Source organism: Balaenoptera ricei, chromosome 2, assembly GCF_028023285.1.
Source record: "Balaenoptera ricei isolate mBalRic1 chromosome 2, mBalRic1.hap2, whole genome shotgun sequence".
Classification (NCBI taxonomy): Eukaryota; Metazoa; Chordata; class Mammalia; order Artiodactyla; family Balaenopteridae; genus Balaenoptera; species Balaenoptera ricei.
In genome coordinates this window covers 39122614-39142878 of record NC_082640.1, presented here as the reverse complement: position 1 = coordinate 39142878, position 20265 = coordinate 39122614, and the positions used below count along the sequence as shown (strand labels likewise).

The 20265-nt window shown below is 49.6% G+C and overlaps 1 protein-coding gene across 1 annotated transcript in view; it reads left to right on the top strand.

Moving 5' to 3' along the window:
- ACAN (aggrecan) overlaps positions 1-20265 on the top strand; it is a 62080-nt gene that overhangs the window by 11955 nt on the left and 29860 nt on the right. Inside the window, exons 2-5 of the mRNA XM_059915392.1 lie at positions 15274-15350; positions 17093-17476; positions 18421-18595; positions 19907-20034. Of these exons, the coding sequence (XP_059771375.1) occupies positions 15281-15350; positions 17093-17476; positions 18421-18595; positions 19907-20034 (757 nt within the window). The 5' untranslated portion in view covers positions 15274-15280. The remainder of the gene's footprint in view (positions 1-15273; positions 15351-17092; positions 17477-18420; positions 18596-19906; positions 20035-20265) is intronic.

Genomic DNA, 20265 nt, shown 5'->3' with positions numbered 1-20265 from the left:
ATGCAGAGAGCCCTAGTTCCTTGCCCTCGTACAGCTGATTGTGCAGCTGTGAGTGAATTTTTCCATCAAGGGAAATTGGCATCAGGCTCTCCTGGGTTGGAGGCTCAGCTACAGTGCAGTGGCGGTCACTGGGAGAGAGCATGCTTTAGTAAGAAATTCTGCAGGCATTCCGCTGATGGGTCTGTGTTCCCAGTGAGCCAGAGACACGGGGCTCAAATTTGCTGCTCCCAGAGTTGGCCTCTGTTCCCTCGTTTCTCTCAGAGTGAGAGCATTTTGAGGCACCACACTTGTATCTAGTGTTTCATGACATGTATTTCTCATCCAACATGGCCCTCCTAACAAGCAATTCATCTGCTGCTCAGATAAACAAACAACAGTCCCACCCAGTAATGGAAGAAAGATGATTGTGTTCAACTCTTTAGGAGAGAATGTGGGGGGCCTCCGCCATGACACCTTCCTAAGAGATTTTCAAGGCGAGTTTTGATCATACCTGGTTTCCATCTTGTGTGCGGCTTTAGAGCCCAACCCCATGAAGATGCAGCTCCTCTCTGGGGTATGTGAAGGCGTCCCAGGATGCTGGAGGCCAGGTGGTACCCGGGAGAGCCCTGAGTATGTGAAGGCCTCCTTGGATATACAAAACAGTCCAGAAAAACATGGAACCTGTCCAATAGAAATAGCATGCAAAGATCTCTAGATATTTTTCCAGTTACGGATATATATTTGCCTCCTCAAAAGGAAAAACAGTAGTCCAGTTCGTAGAGACGGAAAGTAGAATGCTGGTTGCCAGGGGCTGGGGGAGGGAAGAGGAGGGGAAATGGGAGTTATTGTTTAATGGGTACAGAATTTCAGTTTTGCAAGATGAAAAGTGTTCTAAAGATGGATAGTGGTGATGGTTAAGAAACAATGTGAATGCACTTAATGCCACTGAACTGTAAAATATATGAACTTGAAAATAGTTAAGATGGTAAATGTTATGTTATGTGTATTTTATCACAGCTTTTTAAAAAAGGAGATCAGTTTGTTAAAAAGGGAAAGGTAGCTTTCTTGTGAGGACAATGTCGTTGAAGAAACCCTGACTGGGAGCAGCTGGGAGGCAGCAGATGGTATGAATCCCTAGAAGGCGCTTTCATGAAGCTCGCTGCTCTGGCATCCTGTCGGGAGGCTGTTGGGCACCATAATCCTGACAGCCTTGCAGGGCACAGTCACACAGCCAGGAACAGCTGGCAGAGAACTGGGGACACGCCAGGGACAGCTGGAAAGGGAGGAAACGGGAACGGGGTGGGGGCAACACCATCTCATGTCGATGTTTGCGCCTCTTCGCCGACTATTCTCGAACAAGTCAGGAGTCAGAGAGGTCTGTGAGGGGCTCAGAGAGCAAGCTCTCTGCCTCTCGTGGGGTGTTATTCTACAGCACCGAGGTGCCTTGGTGCTTCGAGTCAAAATGCAAAGCCTCCCCATGTAGGAGGCACACAACCAATGTCCGTTCTTTGAATCGTGCTTTTAAGCTGATGCCACAGATTGTCAAAGGTCTTTGGGTGACAAGAACAAACCCGTGACAGGCTGCATCCTCAGCATCCTGGCACGGGCATGGGAAGCAGAGAATTGGTTAGGAGCACTGGTTTTGGAGTCAGACTAAACTGGGTTTGAATTCTGGCTCAGCCACTCCCTGGCTGTGGGATTTACGGTAAGTAATTTACCCATGCTGAGCCTCGGTATCCTTTCTAAAAATGGGACTAGTAACGGTGCCCCTCCCAGGACGACTGTGAGCCTTGAATGACATGATTTGTTTGTTCACACTGCTGCTGCGCACCATGCCCGGCCTGGGCTCAACCTTCAACAGACAGCCATTTTTAGAGGAAGTAGTTATGGTAGGTGCTCGTGGGTGAGGGAGACCCAAGGATGGGCAAGCCCAGTGTACACCCCAGTGGGTGAAATCTCCCTGCAGAGGCAGACAAATGCTCTAGGAGCATGTGCTCCTGCTGTAATGGAGGAGGTGGACCTGATCACCATGGGAACTTCACAGAGCAAGGATCAGCCAGCAGAGATAGTGGGGGCTGTGATTTCCTCCTGACACACACCTTAGATCGGGTCATTCCCCAAACCCCCAAGAGCCCCCCATCACCTACAGAATAAAGCCAAACTCATTAGCCCAATCATGGAGGTTCCTCAGAATCTGGCCCAGCTTTGTTTCTAACTTTATTTGATCCTTCAAATAAAGGATCCACTTTATTGGATCCCAGTTGGATCCACTCCTTTCGCCATGCCTTTGTTCATGTGATCCCTTCCTCCTAGAATGCCCTCTCCCTACCTCCACATGCCCATAGTGTCCTCATCTTTCAAGGCTCAGCTCAAAAGCCACCTCTTCTTCAAAGCTCTCTCAGGTCCTCCCAACAGGATTGATTTCTATATTGTAGCTTCTGGAGCCCTCTCATTGAGAGAGGATCCCCTCTTGTATTGTAGGATTTATTCCCATGTCTGATCTCCCACAGTGAGCCCCAGGGGTGGATTCACACTGGTCCTTCCTTAAATCCCCCTCATCACCTGCTGCAGAGTTTTCCACGTGGTGGGTGTTTGACAGAGGAAGCAAGAGAGGGAGGAGGGCCAAGAAGTCCTTGGAACTTTTCCAGATGAAAGGCAATTATTCCTTCCACATGAGGGCCAAAAAAAGAAGGCTCAGCTCTTCAGAGCACATGCGCCAAGAAGGGAAAGCAGTGTCACTGGAGGACGGCTGTGGGAAGAACAGGGCTTGTCCACTGTCTACTCAATCCACACTGAACCACCCTGGGCAGGACAAACTAACCTGATGGAGCAGAAATGTGCAGTTTCAGGAGGTCTCCAAGACCTCCTCCTGGTCCAGTAATTCACTAGAAGGACTCAAAGAACTCAGCAAAGCTGCTATGCTCACAAGTTACGGTTTATTACAGCAGACGAATACAGATCAAAATCAGCAAAGGTAAGAGGCATGCAGGACAGGGTCCCAGAGAGACCGGGCATGAGCATCCAGATGTGCTCGCCCAGGGCGTTATGTGGACAACGCTTACTTCTCCCAGCAACGATGGGTTACAGCATGCACAGAATGTTGCCAGCCAGGAAAGATCACTTGAGCCTGGCTGTCCAGGGTTTTCACTGGAGGTTGGTCATATAGACATGGCTGACCACCCACATGGCTGACCTTAGTCTCCAGCCCCTCCAGAGGTCAAGTTGATATCACATGACCCAAGACCCCCACCGTAAATCACACTGTTAGCATAGACTATCCAGCATGGCCCAAGGCCCCCAGCTAAATAAGGGCTTAGAGATTACCTTCTGGGAGCCGGGTCCACAGCTCGCATTGGCTCTCAAAGAGAAGCGTGACCCAAAAGGAGCTAAGTGGATGTTCTCTATGAAGTCTTCTCAGTCCTGGCAGCAGGGCATGCAAACTAGAGTCAAAAGAATGAGGTTTGATTCCAAATGACTAGACCCCAGGACTAAACTCCAAGAACATGCATCTGCCCCTAGAGTTTAAGGGGTTGGGCTAGTTGCCCCTTGTTTCCTTTCAGCTGCATCCCAGGCACCCGGCCCTCTGCTTTGTTCAGGAATTTGGCTGTAACCCCAAATGCCTGGTGGCCCTTTCTGGCAAGGACCCTCGGCTTCTAGAAACCTTTACTGAAGATCATTTTTGAAACCTGGGCTCAGTTTCCACCCAGAGGGGTCACCAAGGGGTCATGCTGGGTCCCCTAGCCCCTTCCCAAACTCCTTCAGGAAGGAGCACTCTGTCCTGCCAGGTTGGTGGTCAGCGCCAAGTTGAGGGAACTCAGTTCTTGGCCCAAGATTCCTGCCCCAGGAAAGGTGCTTGTGCCTGATGGAAAGTTTGGGCTGAAGGATACTCTTTTCCAAACTCCCAGGTCTGATATTTACCCAACGTCTGAAATTAATGCAGAGAAAACCTCCAAAGTGCCCGGGCTGGAATGGAAGGCTGAGAACAGGAAGGGGCATGTCCCAAGTACCGGGTTTTTTTCCACAAAGAGAGCAGGGCAAAGCTCAGTGTCCCCGGGTGAGTGAATCAGGAGCCATTAATCTTGCCATGTACCACTCTCTACTTTAAACTGGTTTTACAAGGAAATTGCAACTGGGAGTGGGGAGAGGTGGGAATAATGGGGAAAGGTTGGTGGTGTTGAGCTGAATTCTTCCCTCTGGTGCCCACCCTGGTCCAGTCATAGGCTTCGGGGCCAGGTTTGGCTGCTTCCTTCCCACCCTAGGAAGTTCCATCATGGCTGGCCTTCCTTCCCAGCTCTGGACTTGGCCCACTCCCAGCACCTTAGAAAAGCAGCCTTCATCAGGCTGCCAGCATGACTCTGAGTTCTGTTTTGTCCCTGGATGCTATCTCCTGGGTCACCCACCACTCCCTGCTTGGTGGTCCCTGGGCCCATCCTGACCACTCCTGGTCCTCTCTTAACAGGAGAGGAGGGTGGATGAATCTTTCCAGAGGCCATGTCATGCTCTAGGCTACCCTGTTAGCCACATTTGGAGTTACCCTTCCTTCTAGAGCTTCTAACATATTCCAGGACTGCGGAGGCAAGAATGCTTTGAAATCACTTGCAACAGTTATGATCAGTCTTAAGCTTAACACTCCTTCCATTTCCGAACTTAATCCAGAAAGAACATTGCCCATTCATGAAGCACCATTCATTCATTTATTCAGCAAATATTTGTTGAACACCTGCTATGTGACAGGCACTGTTCCAGGCACCTGAAGTGTTGTAGAGTAGTAAGCGAAGCAGACAAAAGTCCCTGCCCTCATGGAGTGTATATTCTAGGAGGGGAAACAGACAATAAACAAACAAACAGTACATGGCAATAATTTCTAATAATGATAATGATATAAATAAACAATAATAGGGTGACATGATAGGGAGGCACTGGGTAGGGGTGAGGGAACAGGGTGGCCAGGGAAGGGACCTTTGAACTGAGGCTGAAATGATGAAAAGTGGCCAACTAGGGAAAGATCCAGAAAAGTGTACCAGGAAGAAGGAAGAGCAGGTACAAAAGCCCTTAGAGGGAAACACATTTTTATGTTCAAGAAACAACTAGAATGTGGCTGGGAATAGAGGTAGGATGAGGTGTGAGCAGGAGTGAGGGCATATCATGTAGGAACTTACAGGCCATGGGCACGGGCTGGACTTCATTCCAAGGACATTCGTCCTGTTCTGCCATGACATATAGGCCAAGATCCCTTTTGCTTTAGCTGTCCCTCCTGACCTGAGCTCAGTATCCCTGACTCATTCAAGATTCCAGTGTGATACAAGCTCCCTTCCTCCATCTCTTCCTGCCACCCCACCCAACAGGATCAGACTACTCAGGGGACATAAAGACTTCTGTTTGATGATTTAAAGGAAATTAGAAGTTTAGAGCAATTTGTCGTGGGAATCATCATTCCCTGCCTCTCCTCCTAACTGGAAATTAGCCATTTCCAGAGGCCTCATTCATGGATATTCTGGCCAGAGCTGCCAAGAAACTTCCCTGAGCTCACCCAGATAGCAAGTGATGAGTCAACGGTGAGAATTCAGGTTGTATTTTTAAGGTACCCACCTTCTCCCAAACCATATTGTCTCCCTGGAAACTGAGAAGAGGCCATTTGAGGAAATTGCATGGGGTTCAAAGTGGACCCCAGAGAGAAGATGAAGAACAGAATATCTCTTGTCACAATAGATCCAGGTCAAACAGTTATTACTAGCAAGGACCTTTATTGGTGGGTGAAGGGAATCACGACAGAAAGGCCAGAGAGAGGAGAAATTGATGTTTTCTGAAGTCTTTTATGTGCTCTGTGCCCTGAACCAGGGTCTACTCCTTCCAGTTTCCCATTGTTCCCATCACCCACCTCCGCAGGGAGGGCCTTTACCTTCAAACCTACATAGACCTTCAGCAAACCAAGGCCAGTGCTCTTTTTGTTGTGGGACCAGCATCCTCCTGGCCCCTGGTAAGGACAGTGAGTTTGGCCACAGATTGACGTTGGCAGAAATAGCTGATGTCTGAAGCTGAAATTCAGTAAGGGCTTCCTTCCCTTGACTCACCTCTCCCTGCAAGGAGTTGGCCAGTTCTTCTAGCCGGTGGAGGCAAGAGTCCTCACGTGGCAGGGTGGGACATTAGAAAGGTCCAGAACACCCAGCCGAAGCGGGGGCTCTACTGACTTTTCTGGTGAGTTGGCTGATAGGAGGCCAATTATTCATGAGTAAGTGATGTTCATGCCTTTGCAGACACTGGCTGAGACATGGCCCATTCCATCAAGAATGACTTGATTGGAGCTCTTTTAAAAACCAGCCCTGAAGACCCCTGGAAGGAAGTTAACACAGACTGCCTGCAGCCCAGTAGAGCGGAATTGGATTTGTGCAGTGGCCATCTTTTTTGGACCCCTCAGGCAATTTGCCTGAAGGACTTTGGGGAAGAGCCGCCATGTTGGGCTGCAGGGGCCATTCCTCCATTGGACTTCTAGGCACGCAGGGAAAGACAGGACTCAGAGCTCTGGCCAGGGACCTCCCTGCTGATGGAAGGTCCAAGAGTGGGTCAGGACTCTTACTTGGGAATTCACCTCCTCCAGACTGGACCCTGTGTTAATCTTTGTCAAGATCCCCCCAGCCCTGCCCATATTCCAGGTGCTCGGTAGTCCTGGGCAGAGCTGGAGTAAATGTGGATTTCCCTCTGATGAACTAATTAGCGATTCATTTTACCCTCTACCAATCCCTAAAACCCTCTGGATCTGAAATTCAATGAGAACATCCCCTATCTTCCCCTTAAGTTAAATATGTTTGTTGACTGAAGAGTGGAATGAATGAGTAAAACTAATGAATGTAGAGGGGCTGGGAATGTTGAGAAGAAACATGGAATTTATAGCCATAAGACCTGGGTTCCAAGCCGAGTTCAGCCACTTACTGTCTGTGTGACTTTTGGCAAGTTGCTTAACCTCTCTGAGCAGTCATCTCACAATCTGTAAAGTGAGGATAACAAAACCAATCTTTGAAAGGTTTTTTTAAGCATGGCATTATGTACCATTATGATCAGAGTACAGTTCCTGGCACGTAGTAGACCCTTCATAAAGGTAGTCTTCAGAGGGTCCCTGAAACCACTGTATAAGCTGATTCTGACTGTAAGATACTCACCGTTGCCTGAGGGTGGAACGGGGAGGGCTGCCCTCAGTCAGTGAACATGGAGAAGCTCTGAAAGTGACAGGTCTTGTGTCACTGCAGGTGACACCAGCAGCATTAGGATCTTACAGTCCAGAATTTTACTTGAACCCACATCCTGTGCCCAGGCTTGGGGCAAATGCAGGAATGAGCCTAGGTTAACCAAGTTGGTGGGGGAGGGGGTCCCATGGTTTGTTATCGTTGAAGATCAAAAGACCATCCGCATGGGGCATCATTTAAATTAGATCGAGGCATAAACTGTATTTGGGTGTAACTTCTTATCAAGTCAGCACGTGTTGGTTGTGGAGCTACTATGTGCAGAGCCCTGTCCTCGGCCACCACGGCGGGTGCTCAGTGCGTCTACACTAGACTGAATGCCGTGATGGGTGTACACGATGCAGCTGTTCTCTTCTCCCTCCTCAATGAGGGAGGGTTCAGTTGGACAAGACTTAGGAAAGGAGACAAAATTTACTGAGAGCCACACAGTTGTCTCTCATTTAATCCCCACGAAAGCCCTATGTGATGGATCCTATTTGATCAGCACTTTAGAAGTAAGGAAATCGATCCTTCAAGAGGTTAAATAATTGGGCCAAGGTTTTATGTTCACATATAAGTATCAGGACTGCAATTTAACAGCATCTATGTGACTCCAAAGCCATCTTCTTCTCACTACACAGCCCTGCCCCCCACCCACGCCATTCCACCCAGCCATCCACCCACCCACACACCCGCATAAGTGCTTGGCCTGGTAGTTTAAACCAGCGGTGGGAAAGAAGTCACAAGCTGGGATGTATTCATTAATTAATTGGTGGTAACAACAAGGAATGACAAGAACATGGGCAGAAAGGAGATGGTTTCAGGCCAGGGTACCTGGAAGTTCCCAGGAGGTAGTATTTGCACTGCATTCAGAGAAGGCTATGATTAGGTCAGATGTAGAGCTGTTCTACAGATGTAGAGTCTTCTGGAAAGAACAAACTGTGTGAGCAAAAGGAAGGATGGGAAAGTGCAGGGGCCAGACCCAAGCCAAGGGCACTGCTGGGAGATAAGCCCATGGCCACATTAGCAGAGATACCAGGTATGACAACATCTGGACCTGTATCATTTCTTGATTTCTTTATTTTTTCTCCCAGTTCCACCACTTGAGCCTTGCTCCTCCCCTTAGAGCCTCCCCTAATTCCTCTGAGACTTAGGCAGGACCTCCACAGCCTCACAGCTCCCCTCTTTGCATCCTGCTGCCCCTCACTTCTTCCGCAGCACATTGAGGGCACAAGGGACATCTTTCCAAGTGGGCTCGGACCTTCCCAGATAATGCTGATCTTGGTGCAGGGGCAAGTGACAGATGAGCTGGTTCTTAATCATGGGGGAGACTGTGATGTGACTGTGAGATGTGACTCACTCTGACCCCGTATCAAATGAGTCTCTCTTCTGCACTGTGTGGAGCTGGCATTTAGAATCTCAGAGAACTCCAGGGACAATTCTCCCACTCTGCCCCGTGTCAAAGATGGAAAAACTGATGCTCGGAGGCAGGGTCAAGGTTAGGATCCAGCGCCCACTCACTGATGTCTGCTATCTCTGGGTATAGGTTTGTCTCCATCCGCTAGGTTATAAGCAACTCAGAGGAAAACCCTTCCTCCCCACCTCATTGTGCCCTTCTGTCTAAGCACAGTGCTACTTGAGGCCAATCCTAGACAAAACTATGGGCTTGAAAGATCGATCTACAGCCCCCCACCCACTGCCAGCAGTCTTTTTCAGAGGACCCACTGAATTGCCAAGAAAGCAGGAAAACATTTGCAGAATTTACTATGCTTTGGTAATGACCAAGCAAGTAACACAATAGGAATAAGGAAATCAACTATATAGAAAAAGATATAGATGGAGAGAGAATACGGAAAAGGGAGAGAAGAGAAAGAGGAGGAAATATAAAAACAGTATTAGCATCCATGAAAATTACCTTCACAGTGTTCCTGGGGTGAAGCTTGCATTCTGATTCCAGTTTGCAGTTAGGAAAACTGAGGGCTTGCATATGTTCTCCTGGAATCAGTTTCCTGGCTCCCCTTTTGCACACCGCCCCCCACCATGTCTATTTAGAATATGTGGAAAATTAGCAGCTGCAGTTGGGGTCACTCTGGCCAGATGTGTCCTTGGTGTGGGATCCCTACCACTTCCCCTATGCTGGGTTTAAAACTCCAATCTCAAGTGCATATGCCACCACTTGTATGCATGGATCCATGAGTGGTAAGAGAAGAGGCACCACTGGGAAGTTAGCCTGCAAATAAATGATGTGCCGGAGGCTGGTGGCTAGGGGAATGGCTGACCTTGGTCCTCTTGAATCCCTCCTCAGGACTTAAGTCACAGACACAGAGCCCCTTGGGTACTGGCAAATTTTACTGGTCAGCCAGTCTACTAAATTCCAGCATCCACCCATTCGTTTAACAAGTAGGTGTCAAATACCATTTTTTGTTGTTGCTGACCCCCAACCCACTCCCCACCTGACCCGCACTGTGGGAATTAACACAGGAGGACTTTTTTTTTTTCACTTAAGGCTTGATTTTAACTTTAAGGAGGTCACAGTCTGCATGATGAGGCCAAGCTAACATATGTAAAACAACAGAGAAAAGTAAGTGCCAAAGTGGCTGTACAGGCAGTCACAGTTGGGAGAGCAGAACTGAGGGGCAGGGCCTGATGAGGCTTCATGGAGGACACAGGGGCCCTGCAGGGTCAGGGAAGGGGGAGTGAATGCATTCACTTAACCAGCAAACATTTGCTGAGTCCACACTAATGTGGCTGTCAGGCTGGGCCTGGGAATATGACATGGAGATGACTGTGACCCCACCCTGCCCTCAGGCTGGCAAACTGGCCTTGGTTTCAGGGTCAGCTTCAGAACTCATGCAGGACAGCAAAATGAAGGAAGAATAAGGCTTCATTAGAAAAGGAGAAGTGCTCATTACCCTTCCGCCGGCCGCCTTCTTTATTTAGTATTAGTAACTTCCAGTAGTGTGCTGGTAAGCCTACTCTCAAAAAAGGAAAGAAAAAAAAGAAAAGCCCTTGTTTGTAGTGTTTCCTGATTTCCATGGTGTAATACTCCCATCGTGACCAATTTCAAGCACTGGCTCTCGCTGGAGCCCTGGGAAGGGAAGACCCTGAGGGGGTCACACCCCTGGGCTGCAGCCGGACTATGACCTTTCCAAAGTCACACACTGTACTGATGCACTAGCATTAATCGTTACTGCTGTGCGCATCACAAGCAAGCAATATTTGTCTCTAGCTGAGATTCATTGGCTGCAAAATGGTCTACCTCAAAGGGCTGTGCCCCTCATGGGTGCTCAACAAATGTGGGCCTCCAGCCCAACCCTCCTCCCCCAGAGGCCTGGGGTTGAAGGAGGTGACTTCTAAGGTGCTTGGGCTTCCATTTGTTCATTCATTCATTAATTCATTCAGTAGATATTTCCTAATTGCCCTCTCTTTCCGCTGGATACTCTGCTGGGGGTCAGGCAGACAGTGAGGAACAAGCAGACATGGTCACCGCCTTGTGGAGCTCACGAACCTGGCATTAAGACAGCCAGTCCTGAGAACTCGGGACCAGAACGCTGGTCCTGGCTCCATCTCCAGCTTACTGTGTGGCCTTGAGCAAATCACTTACCTCCTTGGGCCTCAGTCTCTTCACCTGTAAAATGGAAGAGTTGGACTTGATGTTCACTAAAGTCTATCCCAGCTTTGACCTTCTGTGGCTCCAGGCAGGGAGGAGAAGCCACATGAGGAACATTTGAAGGAACTAGGAATGTCTCCATAGGAGAACAGCAGACGGGAGAGCAGATTAGACCCCTGAGGATCTGGCATGAGTCCCCTAAAAGAGGAGTGGGCTTGTTTAGTGTGGTCCCTGAGGGTAGAACTCATGGGTGGAAATTGTAATAGGGGTGGGTCACCTTGACTCCGTCTTGAAATATACTGAGCACAACTGGAGCTGTGCGGCCATGGGTGGGTCACCCCGTGAAGGAATGAGCACTTCCTGTTTGAGTAGAGGCTGAAGACCACCTGTCCCGGCCACATAGAAAGGATTTCCGGCAGTGAGGTCATGATTGTAAAACCCCAAAGCCATCAGTTCTGAAGGAACCAAAAGCAGTCATTTGGTCCACCGTGCTATGTGGAAGAAGTAAACAGGATGCAAAAAGATTACAACTCCATGAAACGCAAGTAGATGCCTAAGGAAAAAGACCAGAAGGAAAACTATCAAAACACGAATAATGGTTGGATTAGGATTGAGGATTATGGTGATTTATTTTCTCTAGTTCCTTATTTTCCAAATGTTTGGTAGGGTGGTGATGTTGTTTTTTGAAACAAACGCAGTTTTATTCTTTATGGAAAGTCATCTAGTCCAACCCTCATCCCAGGGCAAGAAGCCTCCCTGTAACCGCTAAACTCTCTCCAGTCCCCACGTTCTGAGGGGCTCACCCAGGCCTGACACCAGGGAGGTGGGAGGAGAGTGGCGCTGATGGATGCCTGCTGAGTGCCAGACCCTGGGCTGGGTACCAAGCCAGAGACGCAGCCCCCGCGCTCCAGAAGCGGGGCCTGCCTGGCACATTATCCTACTCGGTCTCTGAAACAGCAGTGGAGGTGGGTCCTGTTTCATTAAAGCAGGAGGTGGCCGAGCCAGGACTGGGACCCAGGTCTGGGGGTCTCCACTGCACGTTGCTGGAATAGGAATTCAGGGCAAGCAGGCAAGCTGCCCATTCAATCCCATAATCTGATGGAATAAAGGTCAAAGGCCCAGCGGGATTGGCAACCATGGGACAGAGTCTAGCTGATGGGGAGGTGGAGTGTTTTCCTGTGTTCAGCTATGGGTCTCTCTCTCTCTCTCTCTCTCTCTCTCACACACACACACACACACACACACACACACACGCAGCCTCAGCTCAGGTTCAAAGCACTAGCAAGCTTACATTCTCCCATCAAGCCTCCTAATAATTCTCTCCTAAAAACGCCGATTCCTTGATGATGAACCCAACCTCACACACACGGATCCCACAGAAGCTCCACTCACACACCCCAGTCTTCACCCAGCATCCACTTCCCACCCTCCAGGCTCCTCTTTCCCTCCATTTCAGACGCCCCCTTCCCCCTTCCTCAGTCCCAGCTACCCAATCCCCTCACCACACCTAACTCTGCCTCCCATGGAGAAAGGCCTCCCTGTTGACAGGACTGGCAAAGTCCATCTCCTCACATAAAGGCTCAGTGAGTCCTGGAGACACTTGGAACCCAGACAGAATGGAATTTCTCCCTATTTTCTTTACAGCTCAGAAAACACACGCAAATACAAGAGCATATTTATTGCGATATTTCTATCCCAAAGTTTGTCTTAAAAAAAAGAAGAAGAAATAAAATTAGTTTCTCTGCCCACACCCCGCCTCCCCCATGCCCACTCCCTGCCCTTTTCATTCCTGGCTGAGGCCAGGGAGAAAAACAGAGCAGGCCCAAGCCCCACAGAGAACCATTGCCTCCCGGACAATGTCAGGCTTGTTCAGAGAGTAAGGAAAGAAGCACAACTCTGAAAACATACACAGAACTTCCCCGTGAAGGGTGTTCTGAGGGAAGAACAGGCGGCCTTGTGTCTGGACACGGTTTCCCTGAGGCTCTGGGAAGAGGGGGGCCCGCAAGTCTAGCCCCCTCCTCACAGTGGAGGAGACACCTGACCGTTTTAGCCTCTGGGGGAATATTTCTTGGCCATGACAGATCACACTGGACCTGAGAGAGCCAGAACCTGGAGCCCCAGAGATTTTTCTTTTTGAAGACAGCCTCTAAGGAGAAAAATCCCTAAGGAGAAGCAAGGGGCTGCTTCTTAAGCCTTTGGGATTTCCCAGACTTCCTACTTATTTTCTGCCTCATGGCTCCATCTCTGGGCCCCCAGCAGCACCCATACAGATGGCCCTTCATCCCTCAGGTGCCCAATGTATGTGGAATGAATGAAGGATAGCAGTGGAAAGATCACTCAAACGACAGACTGGGGTCACCCAAGAGGGTCCCCAGGGTCCTGGGCCCTGCCCGCCCCTCCCGCACAGATTCCAGAGATGGGGACCACGGGATGCCCTCATCCTCACATCCATCCAGCCCCAGCTGATGGTGACTGAGCCAATAGCGACGCCTGCTGGGCCATCAGACGCTGACAGAGTCAAGGTCAGGGACACTGGCCGCAGCTTCAGTTGGGCATTACTCTCAGCCTCTGAAAGCTCCCTTCTTGTCTTTAGTTCCAGGCTTCCTCCCTCCTTCCGGCGGAGCATGAAAACACTCATTAAACCAAGACTAAACGCTCACAGACTGAGAGGAGGGCAGGGAAGGCGCCAGTGCAGGTCCATCCAACAGAACAGCTCAGTAAACATCCTCGGGCACGTGTCATGGGGTGCAAGTCACAGGTGTCGGCAGTGTGACTGCACACCCTCTAGCCGGCGGTGCCACATCCTGGCTGCGCGTTAGAACCTTCTGGGGAGCTTTTAAAACGTCTGAGGACCAGGCTGAAGCCCAGGTGATCTCAACGTGCAGCCAAAGTTGAGAACCACTGCTCTGGTTGATCTCTTGCAAATTCAGATGGGTCTTCTTGGGGTCTACCTGCACTGGTCCACTTGGAGTCAGGGTCCCAGTAATGCAAGGATGCCCTTCAAAGATTAGTGTACTTAACGTGACAGTTTTCCAGCAGATGGCAATAAGGAAAGTTTGTTTCTCTAATTCACATGAAGTCATTGTCTGGGCCAGCAGGAGGGCTCCAGGGATCCTGGGCTCTCATTTCTCTCCTAAATTATTAATCTGTCCATCCCACAGAGCTCTCTGGGTGAGCGTCCTTCCCCTGACTTGAACCAGGCCCCTGAATTGTGCCCCAAATCTTGGAGCATACTCCATCCTAAAACGCACAAGATTCCTGAATTTGAAATTGGTGACAGGTCCAGATTTCATCAGGGAGGTTGGGTAACTCATGTCACTTTTCTGGGCCTGGGGAATTGTGTTAGTCAGGGTTCTCCAGAGAGATAGAACCATTTGGATGTGTGTATACATATAGAAAGAGATTTATTCTAAGGAATTGGCTCACATGATTACTGAGGTTTTTGGCAAGCTAGAGACCCAGCAGAGCCAGGGTGTTGTTCCAGCCTGAGTCTGAAGCCTTGAGACCCAGGAAGAACCAATGTTTCAGTTCGAGTCTGAAGGCAGTTTGAAGGTCATCAGGCAGGAGAAATTATCTCTTATTCGGGGGAGGTTCAGCCGTTTTGTTTGACTCAGGCCTTCAACTGATTGGGCGAGGCTCACCCCCATTAGCCGGGCAATCTGCTCTACTCAGTCTGCCAATTTAAAAGTTAATCTCATCCTTGGGACTTCCCTCACAGTCCAGTGCTTAAGACTTCGCCTTCCAATGCAGGGGGTGTGGGTTCAATCTCCGGTTGGGGAGCTAAGATCCCACATGCCTCACAGCCAAAAAACCAAAACCTAAAAAGCAGAAGCAATATTGTAACAAATTCAGTAAAGACTAAAAAATGGTCCACATCAAAAAAAAAAAATCTTAAAAAAAAATGTTAATCTCATCCCAAAACACCCTCATAGACCCACCCAGAATAACGTTTGACCAAATATTTGAGCCCAGTCAAGTTGACATAAAATCAACCATTGCAGGGATCCTTTAGGATGAGCCTTTGTTGGTCAGAAGATGAGAGGTTCCCTAGAAAAGGTAGGAGGAGGTTTCCAACCTCATACCAGTAATTAAACTGAGAAATCCATGAAGGTTTTGTGAGGAGGGGATTCTTGGAGAAGATATCTCTCGAGTCACGTGCAGCTTCCTTACCGGTTTTTTTTTTTTTTTTCACTTTTATTGGAGTATAGTTGATTTACAATGTTGCGTTAGTTTCTGCTGTACAGCAAAGTGAATCAGTTATACGTATACATATATCCACTCTTTTTTTAGATTCTTTTCCCATATAGGTCATTACAGAGTACCGACAGAGTTCCCTGTGCTTATACAGTATAGCCTCCTTATCCTGATGCAATTTCAGATACACAGGCCAGGAGTTTATCACACTTGTCATGTGACACATGACCCTCAACCTCGCTGTATCTGAACCTCCGAATAACTCCTCTCTTCCAGGTGAACTATGACCACTTTACTCTTCGTGTTTGTGACTCTGAGAGTCATCGTGGCAGCCATCTCAGTAGAAGTTTCAGGTGAGGACATTCCCACTCATGTCTCGTCTACCCAGCAGGCACTGGGGACTGGACTCTGGGGATGGGGGAACCGAACCTAGGCCTGCTGGCCCTGGTGCTTACTCTGGGCCATCACTCTAGAGGCCCCTCTTACCCTCCTCCAGCCCCAAAGCCCCCTAAAGAATGAGGAATCTGTAGGGCCAGTGAGATGTGTCCGCTCAGATCTATGCTCCCTCTGGGTACCCAGAACGCCCAGAATTCCCTGCCCAGCTGGACCCAAGTCACTTCCAGGGCTGCACGGTTCGCTCCTCTGGGTCCATCCTCCCATGGAGGAACCACGCCTCCAGTCTGAGAGGGGAAGGGGTGGCTGTTTGAGTGTAGACAGAGCTGGGATGTGAGGGCTGGGGTACACACAGACCCCTCAAAGTGCAGAGCTGTGGTGGGAAGAGAAGGGGCCCTGATTTCCCCTCCTCCAGCTTGGCCAACACATCTCAATGCAAAACTCTAAGGAATCCAAGAATTCTAAATTTGAATCTGGCTTTTCATTTTGAAAAGTATCACTGTCAAATAAGATAGAACATGTTTTACTGAACAATCTGTTGGCTTGATTTATAGCTTTTAAATATTTAGACCTATGGTCCATGGGTCTCCATCTGCACTCTTGCTCTGGGACCCACAAATATCCACCCCTGGCTGTAACCTGGGGTGGTTTGCCCACACAGGCCACGCAGCTCACGAGGGTTAGTTGAGAGCTTTAAAAACTTTAGAGCCAGGCGCTGCTGTCACTTCCAGCTGTCCCCAGAGAGCCACCACCACTAAAACCACACTGTGTCATGTGCTAGGGCTGAGTATCAGAGGGAGGTTTCTGTGAAGGGCCTGGTGATGACCGGCCAGGACATCAAAAGGTGACAGTTCACCCCAAACATTCCTGGCTCCCCTTTCCCTGCCTTGCTATGTATCTGCCACCCACAAATACCTGAAACATTTTTATTTTCAACCTCTAGGTTCTCCTGGGAAAAAAGGTTCAATAAATGTATGAATCTCCATGAAAGGTGCTATTTTTTCAAAGGCTCTTTCTTTCCAATTCCAGGAAGATCTTTGACTTCTAACGGGGTTTGGCAGACACGCTGCATCTTCCCTATCAATGCTCTCCATGTGTTTTTGTGGAGTCTAATCATATCCCACCCCACCCCAGTCTGACCCTTTGCAGACTTAAATGTCTGGTCCTCTCTGATGCTTCTCCAGCTAGGCTCCCGATCCCCCAACAGCAGAAGAGAATGATTCATCCTTCTGCAAGGTCAGGATGGAGCCTGAAGCAGACCTCCTTAAGTATTTGATATTTTTATATCTTAGCTTTAAAAGTTGTGTGGATTTTTTTTCCTCCCTATAATAATTTTTTCTATCCCCAGATAATTGTTTACCAATTTTTGAGTCAAGCTGTCACTCCAGGAAGATGGGTTCTGTTTATCCTATGGCTTGGCATCGCTTTGGGTACCCCAGTTTGAGAAACAGAGAGGTGGTCTCCCCTCTGAAGCTTCCCCTGCCCTTCTCTGCAGCCCTTTCTGGCTCCATAGTTCCTGTCTTGAGGCACAGAGACCAGAGGTCTTGAGAAAGCTGCTCTGGAAAGGGAATTCCATATGGCACAGGATAGACACCAGCACACTTGTGGGACTTTGTCATTTGCAGAAGCACTGACAAGGAGGCTGGGTGGTCCTCTCTGGGCACTAACAGGTCTGTCTCCCACCCCCGTGTCTCCCGCACAGACCCTGACAGCTCGCTGAGTGTCAGCATCCCTGAACCGTCCCCGCTGCGGGTCCCCCTGGGGAGCTCCCTCACCATCCCCTGCTACTTCATCGACCCCATGCACCCCGTGACCACCGCCCCCTCCACCGCCCCCCTCACCCCAAGAATCAAGTGGAGCTGCATTTCCAAGGAGAAGGAGCTGGTGCTGCTGGTGGCGACTGAAGGGCAGGTGCGGGTTAACAGTGCCTACCAAGACAGGGTCACGCTACCCAACTACCCGGCCATCCCCAGCGATGCCACCCTGGAAATCCAGAACCTGAGCTCCAATGACTCTGGGATCTATCGCTGCGAGGTGACACACGGCATCGAGGACAGCGAGGCCACCCTGGAGGTCGTGGTGAAAGGTGAGAGCCTCCTCCCACAGGGGCCCTGCTTCACCTGCAGGAAGAACCAGAATGGCATCCTCTCTCGGGCCAGGCTGTCTGGCTTTCAAATCCTGGCTCCTCCCCCTGATGGTTTGCACCTCAGTCAAGTTGCTTAACTTCAGTTGCTTCCCCTGTAACACAGAGCTGGTAACATCACTCTCCCTGGAATTTAAATGAATTAAATTCTTCAGGGCCACAGTTGCACGTAAATGACAGTCTATTCTTTCCATCAATCCTGTGATTCGGTTGCCTTGTGATCATCCCCATTTTACAGACAAGCAAACTGAGGTTAAGTGACTTGCCTGAAGTTTCCCTGGAAGTGAGCCAGAGCAGTCTCCTGACTCTCTACCCAGGTGTCTTTTCCCTCCCCCACCTCCAGTTCCAGAAGCCAAAGAAAGGGATGAGGACTCCCTGGTTCCCTTGCTCTAGATGGACCAAGGAATATGGTTGTCCTTGGTTGGCTCTAGGACTTCAGTCAGCACCAGATTTTTCCTGCTGGGAGACTCTGCCAAAGACGGTCCACTCCTGCCTGTGCCTTAAACAGGATTCCCACTAGGAGGCCCCTGGGCTGAGGGTACATGGAGCTCTAAGTGTCTCTTTCTGCAAAGCAAATATAGGGTCCTGGAATGACAAGAAAAAGTTATAAGGAGGCAGATTTTAGTTCAAGTCAAAGAACTTTCTGATTATCAGAAATATCACAGGTTTCCAAAAAGATGCCTTGTGAGGTAGTGAGCTCCCTGTTACCGGAGGTGTTCCAGGAAAGGCAAAAGGACCACATGGAAATGTGGAGACAGGAGCCACCCATCAGCTAGGGGCGCGACCAGATGTCTCTACATCCCCTAGACTCCTGCCCTAATTCTGCAAGGGCCTGGGTGACGGGAGGCTGTGCCTGACCTGCTCTCTTGCCGTCGCGTGTCTTGCAGGCATCGTGTTCCATTACAGAGCCATCTCCACACGCTACACCCTGGACTTCGACAGGGCGCAGCGGGCCTGCCTGCAGAACAGCGCCATCATCGCCACGCCCGAGCAGCTGCAGGCCGCCTATGAGGACGGCTTCCACCAGTGCGACGCCGGCTGGCTGGCAGACCAGACTGTCAGGTGAGCCCCAGGCCACCATCGGAGTAGGGTGGATGATGGGCTGGAACATTGACCAGCACTGAGCTGGTGCCAGCCTGACACAGAGCCCAACCTCAGCTGGGGCTGAAGGGATGCCTTGACCAGTTGTAGGTCAGGCCCCGATGACCTGTCCCAAATCCTTGGTCTTCTGTCCTGCGGTGGAGTGCGTGACCACTAGCAACTTTGCGCTACATGAGCATTTTCTCCTGCAAATTACACATGATTATTCTTCCTACTCATTTTTCCCTTTGCCATGATTTCTTCACTTACATCTTTTAAAAACTTTGTTGTTTATATATTTTTGTAAACCACTTTACATTCAGTTTGTCTTTAATAAGGCAAGACATACGTAAATTAAGCTTCTTGGTGCATTTTTCCCTGAGCACAGCTGCTGAGGAATAGGTTGCACAACAGGACAGTCAGAGCCCTGCCTTCAAGGGACTGCAATTGTGTGATCAAGCCTGTAAAAGCAAGATGAGACAATTCATTGGGGATGGATCAGAGCTCTAAATGCAAAAGCCAGAACCACAAAGCCACAAGGAGAAAACAAAGGGAAATACCTTTGTAATCTTGGGGTAGGCAAAAGATCTTAGGACACAAAACCCATTAGCCATTTTTTTAAAGCAAGATAAGACAACAGCCTAGCATAGTGCAAGAGCCCACACCTCAGCCTCAGAAAGAGCTGGGCTCAAATCCCAACTCTAACACTTGGAAGCTGTGTGACCTGGAACAAATTGCTTAACCTCTCTGGGCCCCAGTTTCTTCCAGTTTAAAATAGAGTCGTTATAGCACCTCATTTGGTTGATGTGAGACTCGAATGGTACAGAGCAGGGGTCAGCAAACTATGGCTCATGGGTCAAATCCAACCCACCCCTTGTTTCTGTAAACAAAGTTTTATGGGAACACAGCCACTCCTGTTATTTTGTCTGTGGTTGCTTCATTCTCACTACAATGGCAAGGTCACAATGAAGATCCTATGGCCTGTAAGACCTAAAATATTTACTATGTGCCCTTTTACAGAAAAGATTTGCAAGCTCCTGATAGAACATGTTTGGTACCAATAAATATTCAGTAAAGGGATCCTCCTTTAATCACCAGTAACGGTGAAAACATATATCTTAATAAAGCTGGGGAAAAAACTGTAGAAACAAGTAGCCCACAGATCTAGGCAGATCTCAGCAAACACATCAGTAAGTCACCGTTTCCTCCCACAAGGGAGGAGGATACAACGGCACGGGCCACTGGCCCCCTCCATCCCCTGATTGTCACACCCCTATTTTGGATTCCTGGCAGGTACCCCATCCACACTCCAAGGGAAGGCTGCTATGGGGACAAGGATGAGTTTCCCGGCGTAAGAACCTACGGCATCCGTGACACCAATGAAACCTATGACGTGTACTGCTTCGCAGAGGAGATGGAGGGTGAGGCCACCCACACCCCTCCCAAGAGCCGGCTCCCCAACCCCTTCATCCTGCTGACCCTCAGGATCACAGGGGCCTCCTCCTGGGCAGGGCGTTAACCCAGGACATCACACCCTCAACACCCCCTTCCTCCCGGGCCCTGCCCCTCCCCCCTCCCCCACTCCCAGCCTCATCATGCCCAGCGTGGGTGGGGGAGGGAAGAGTTCAGGAAGGAAGGGTCTGGCCCCCTCA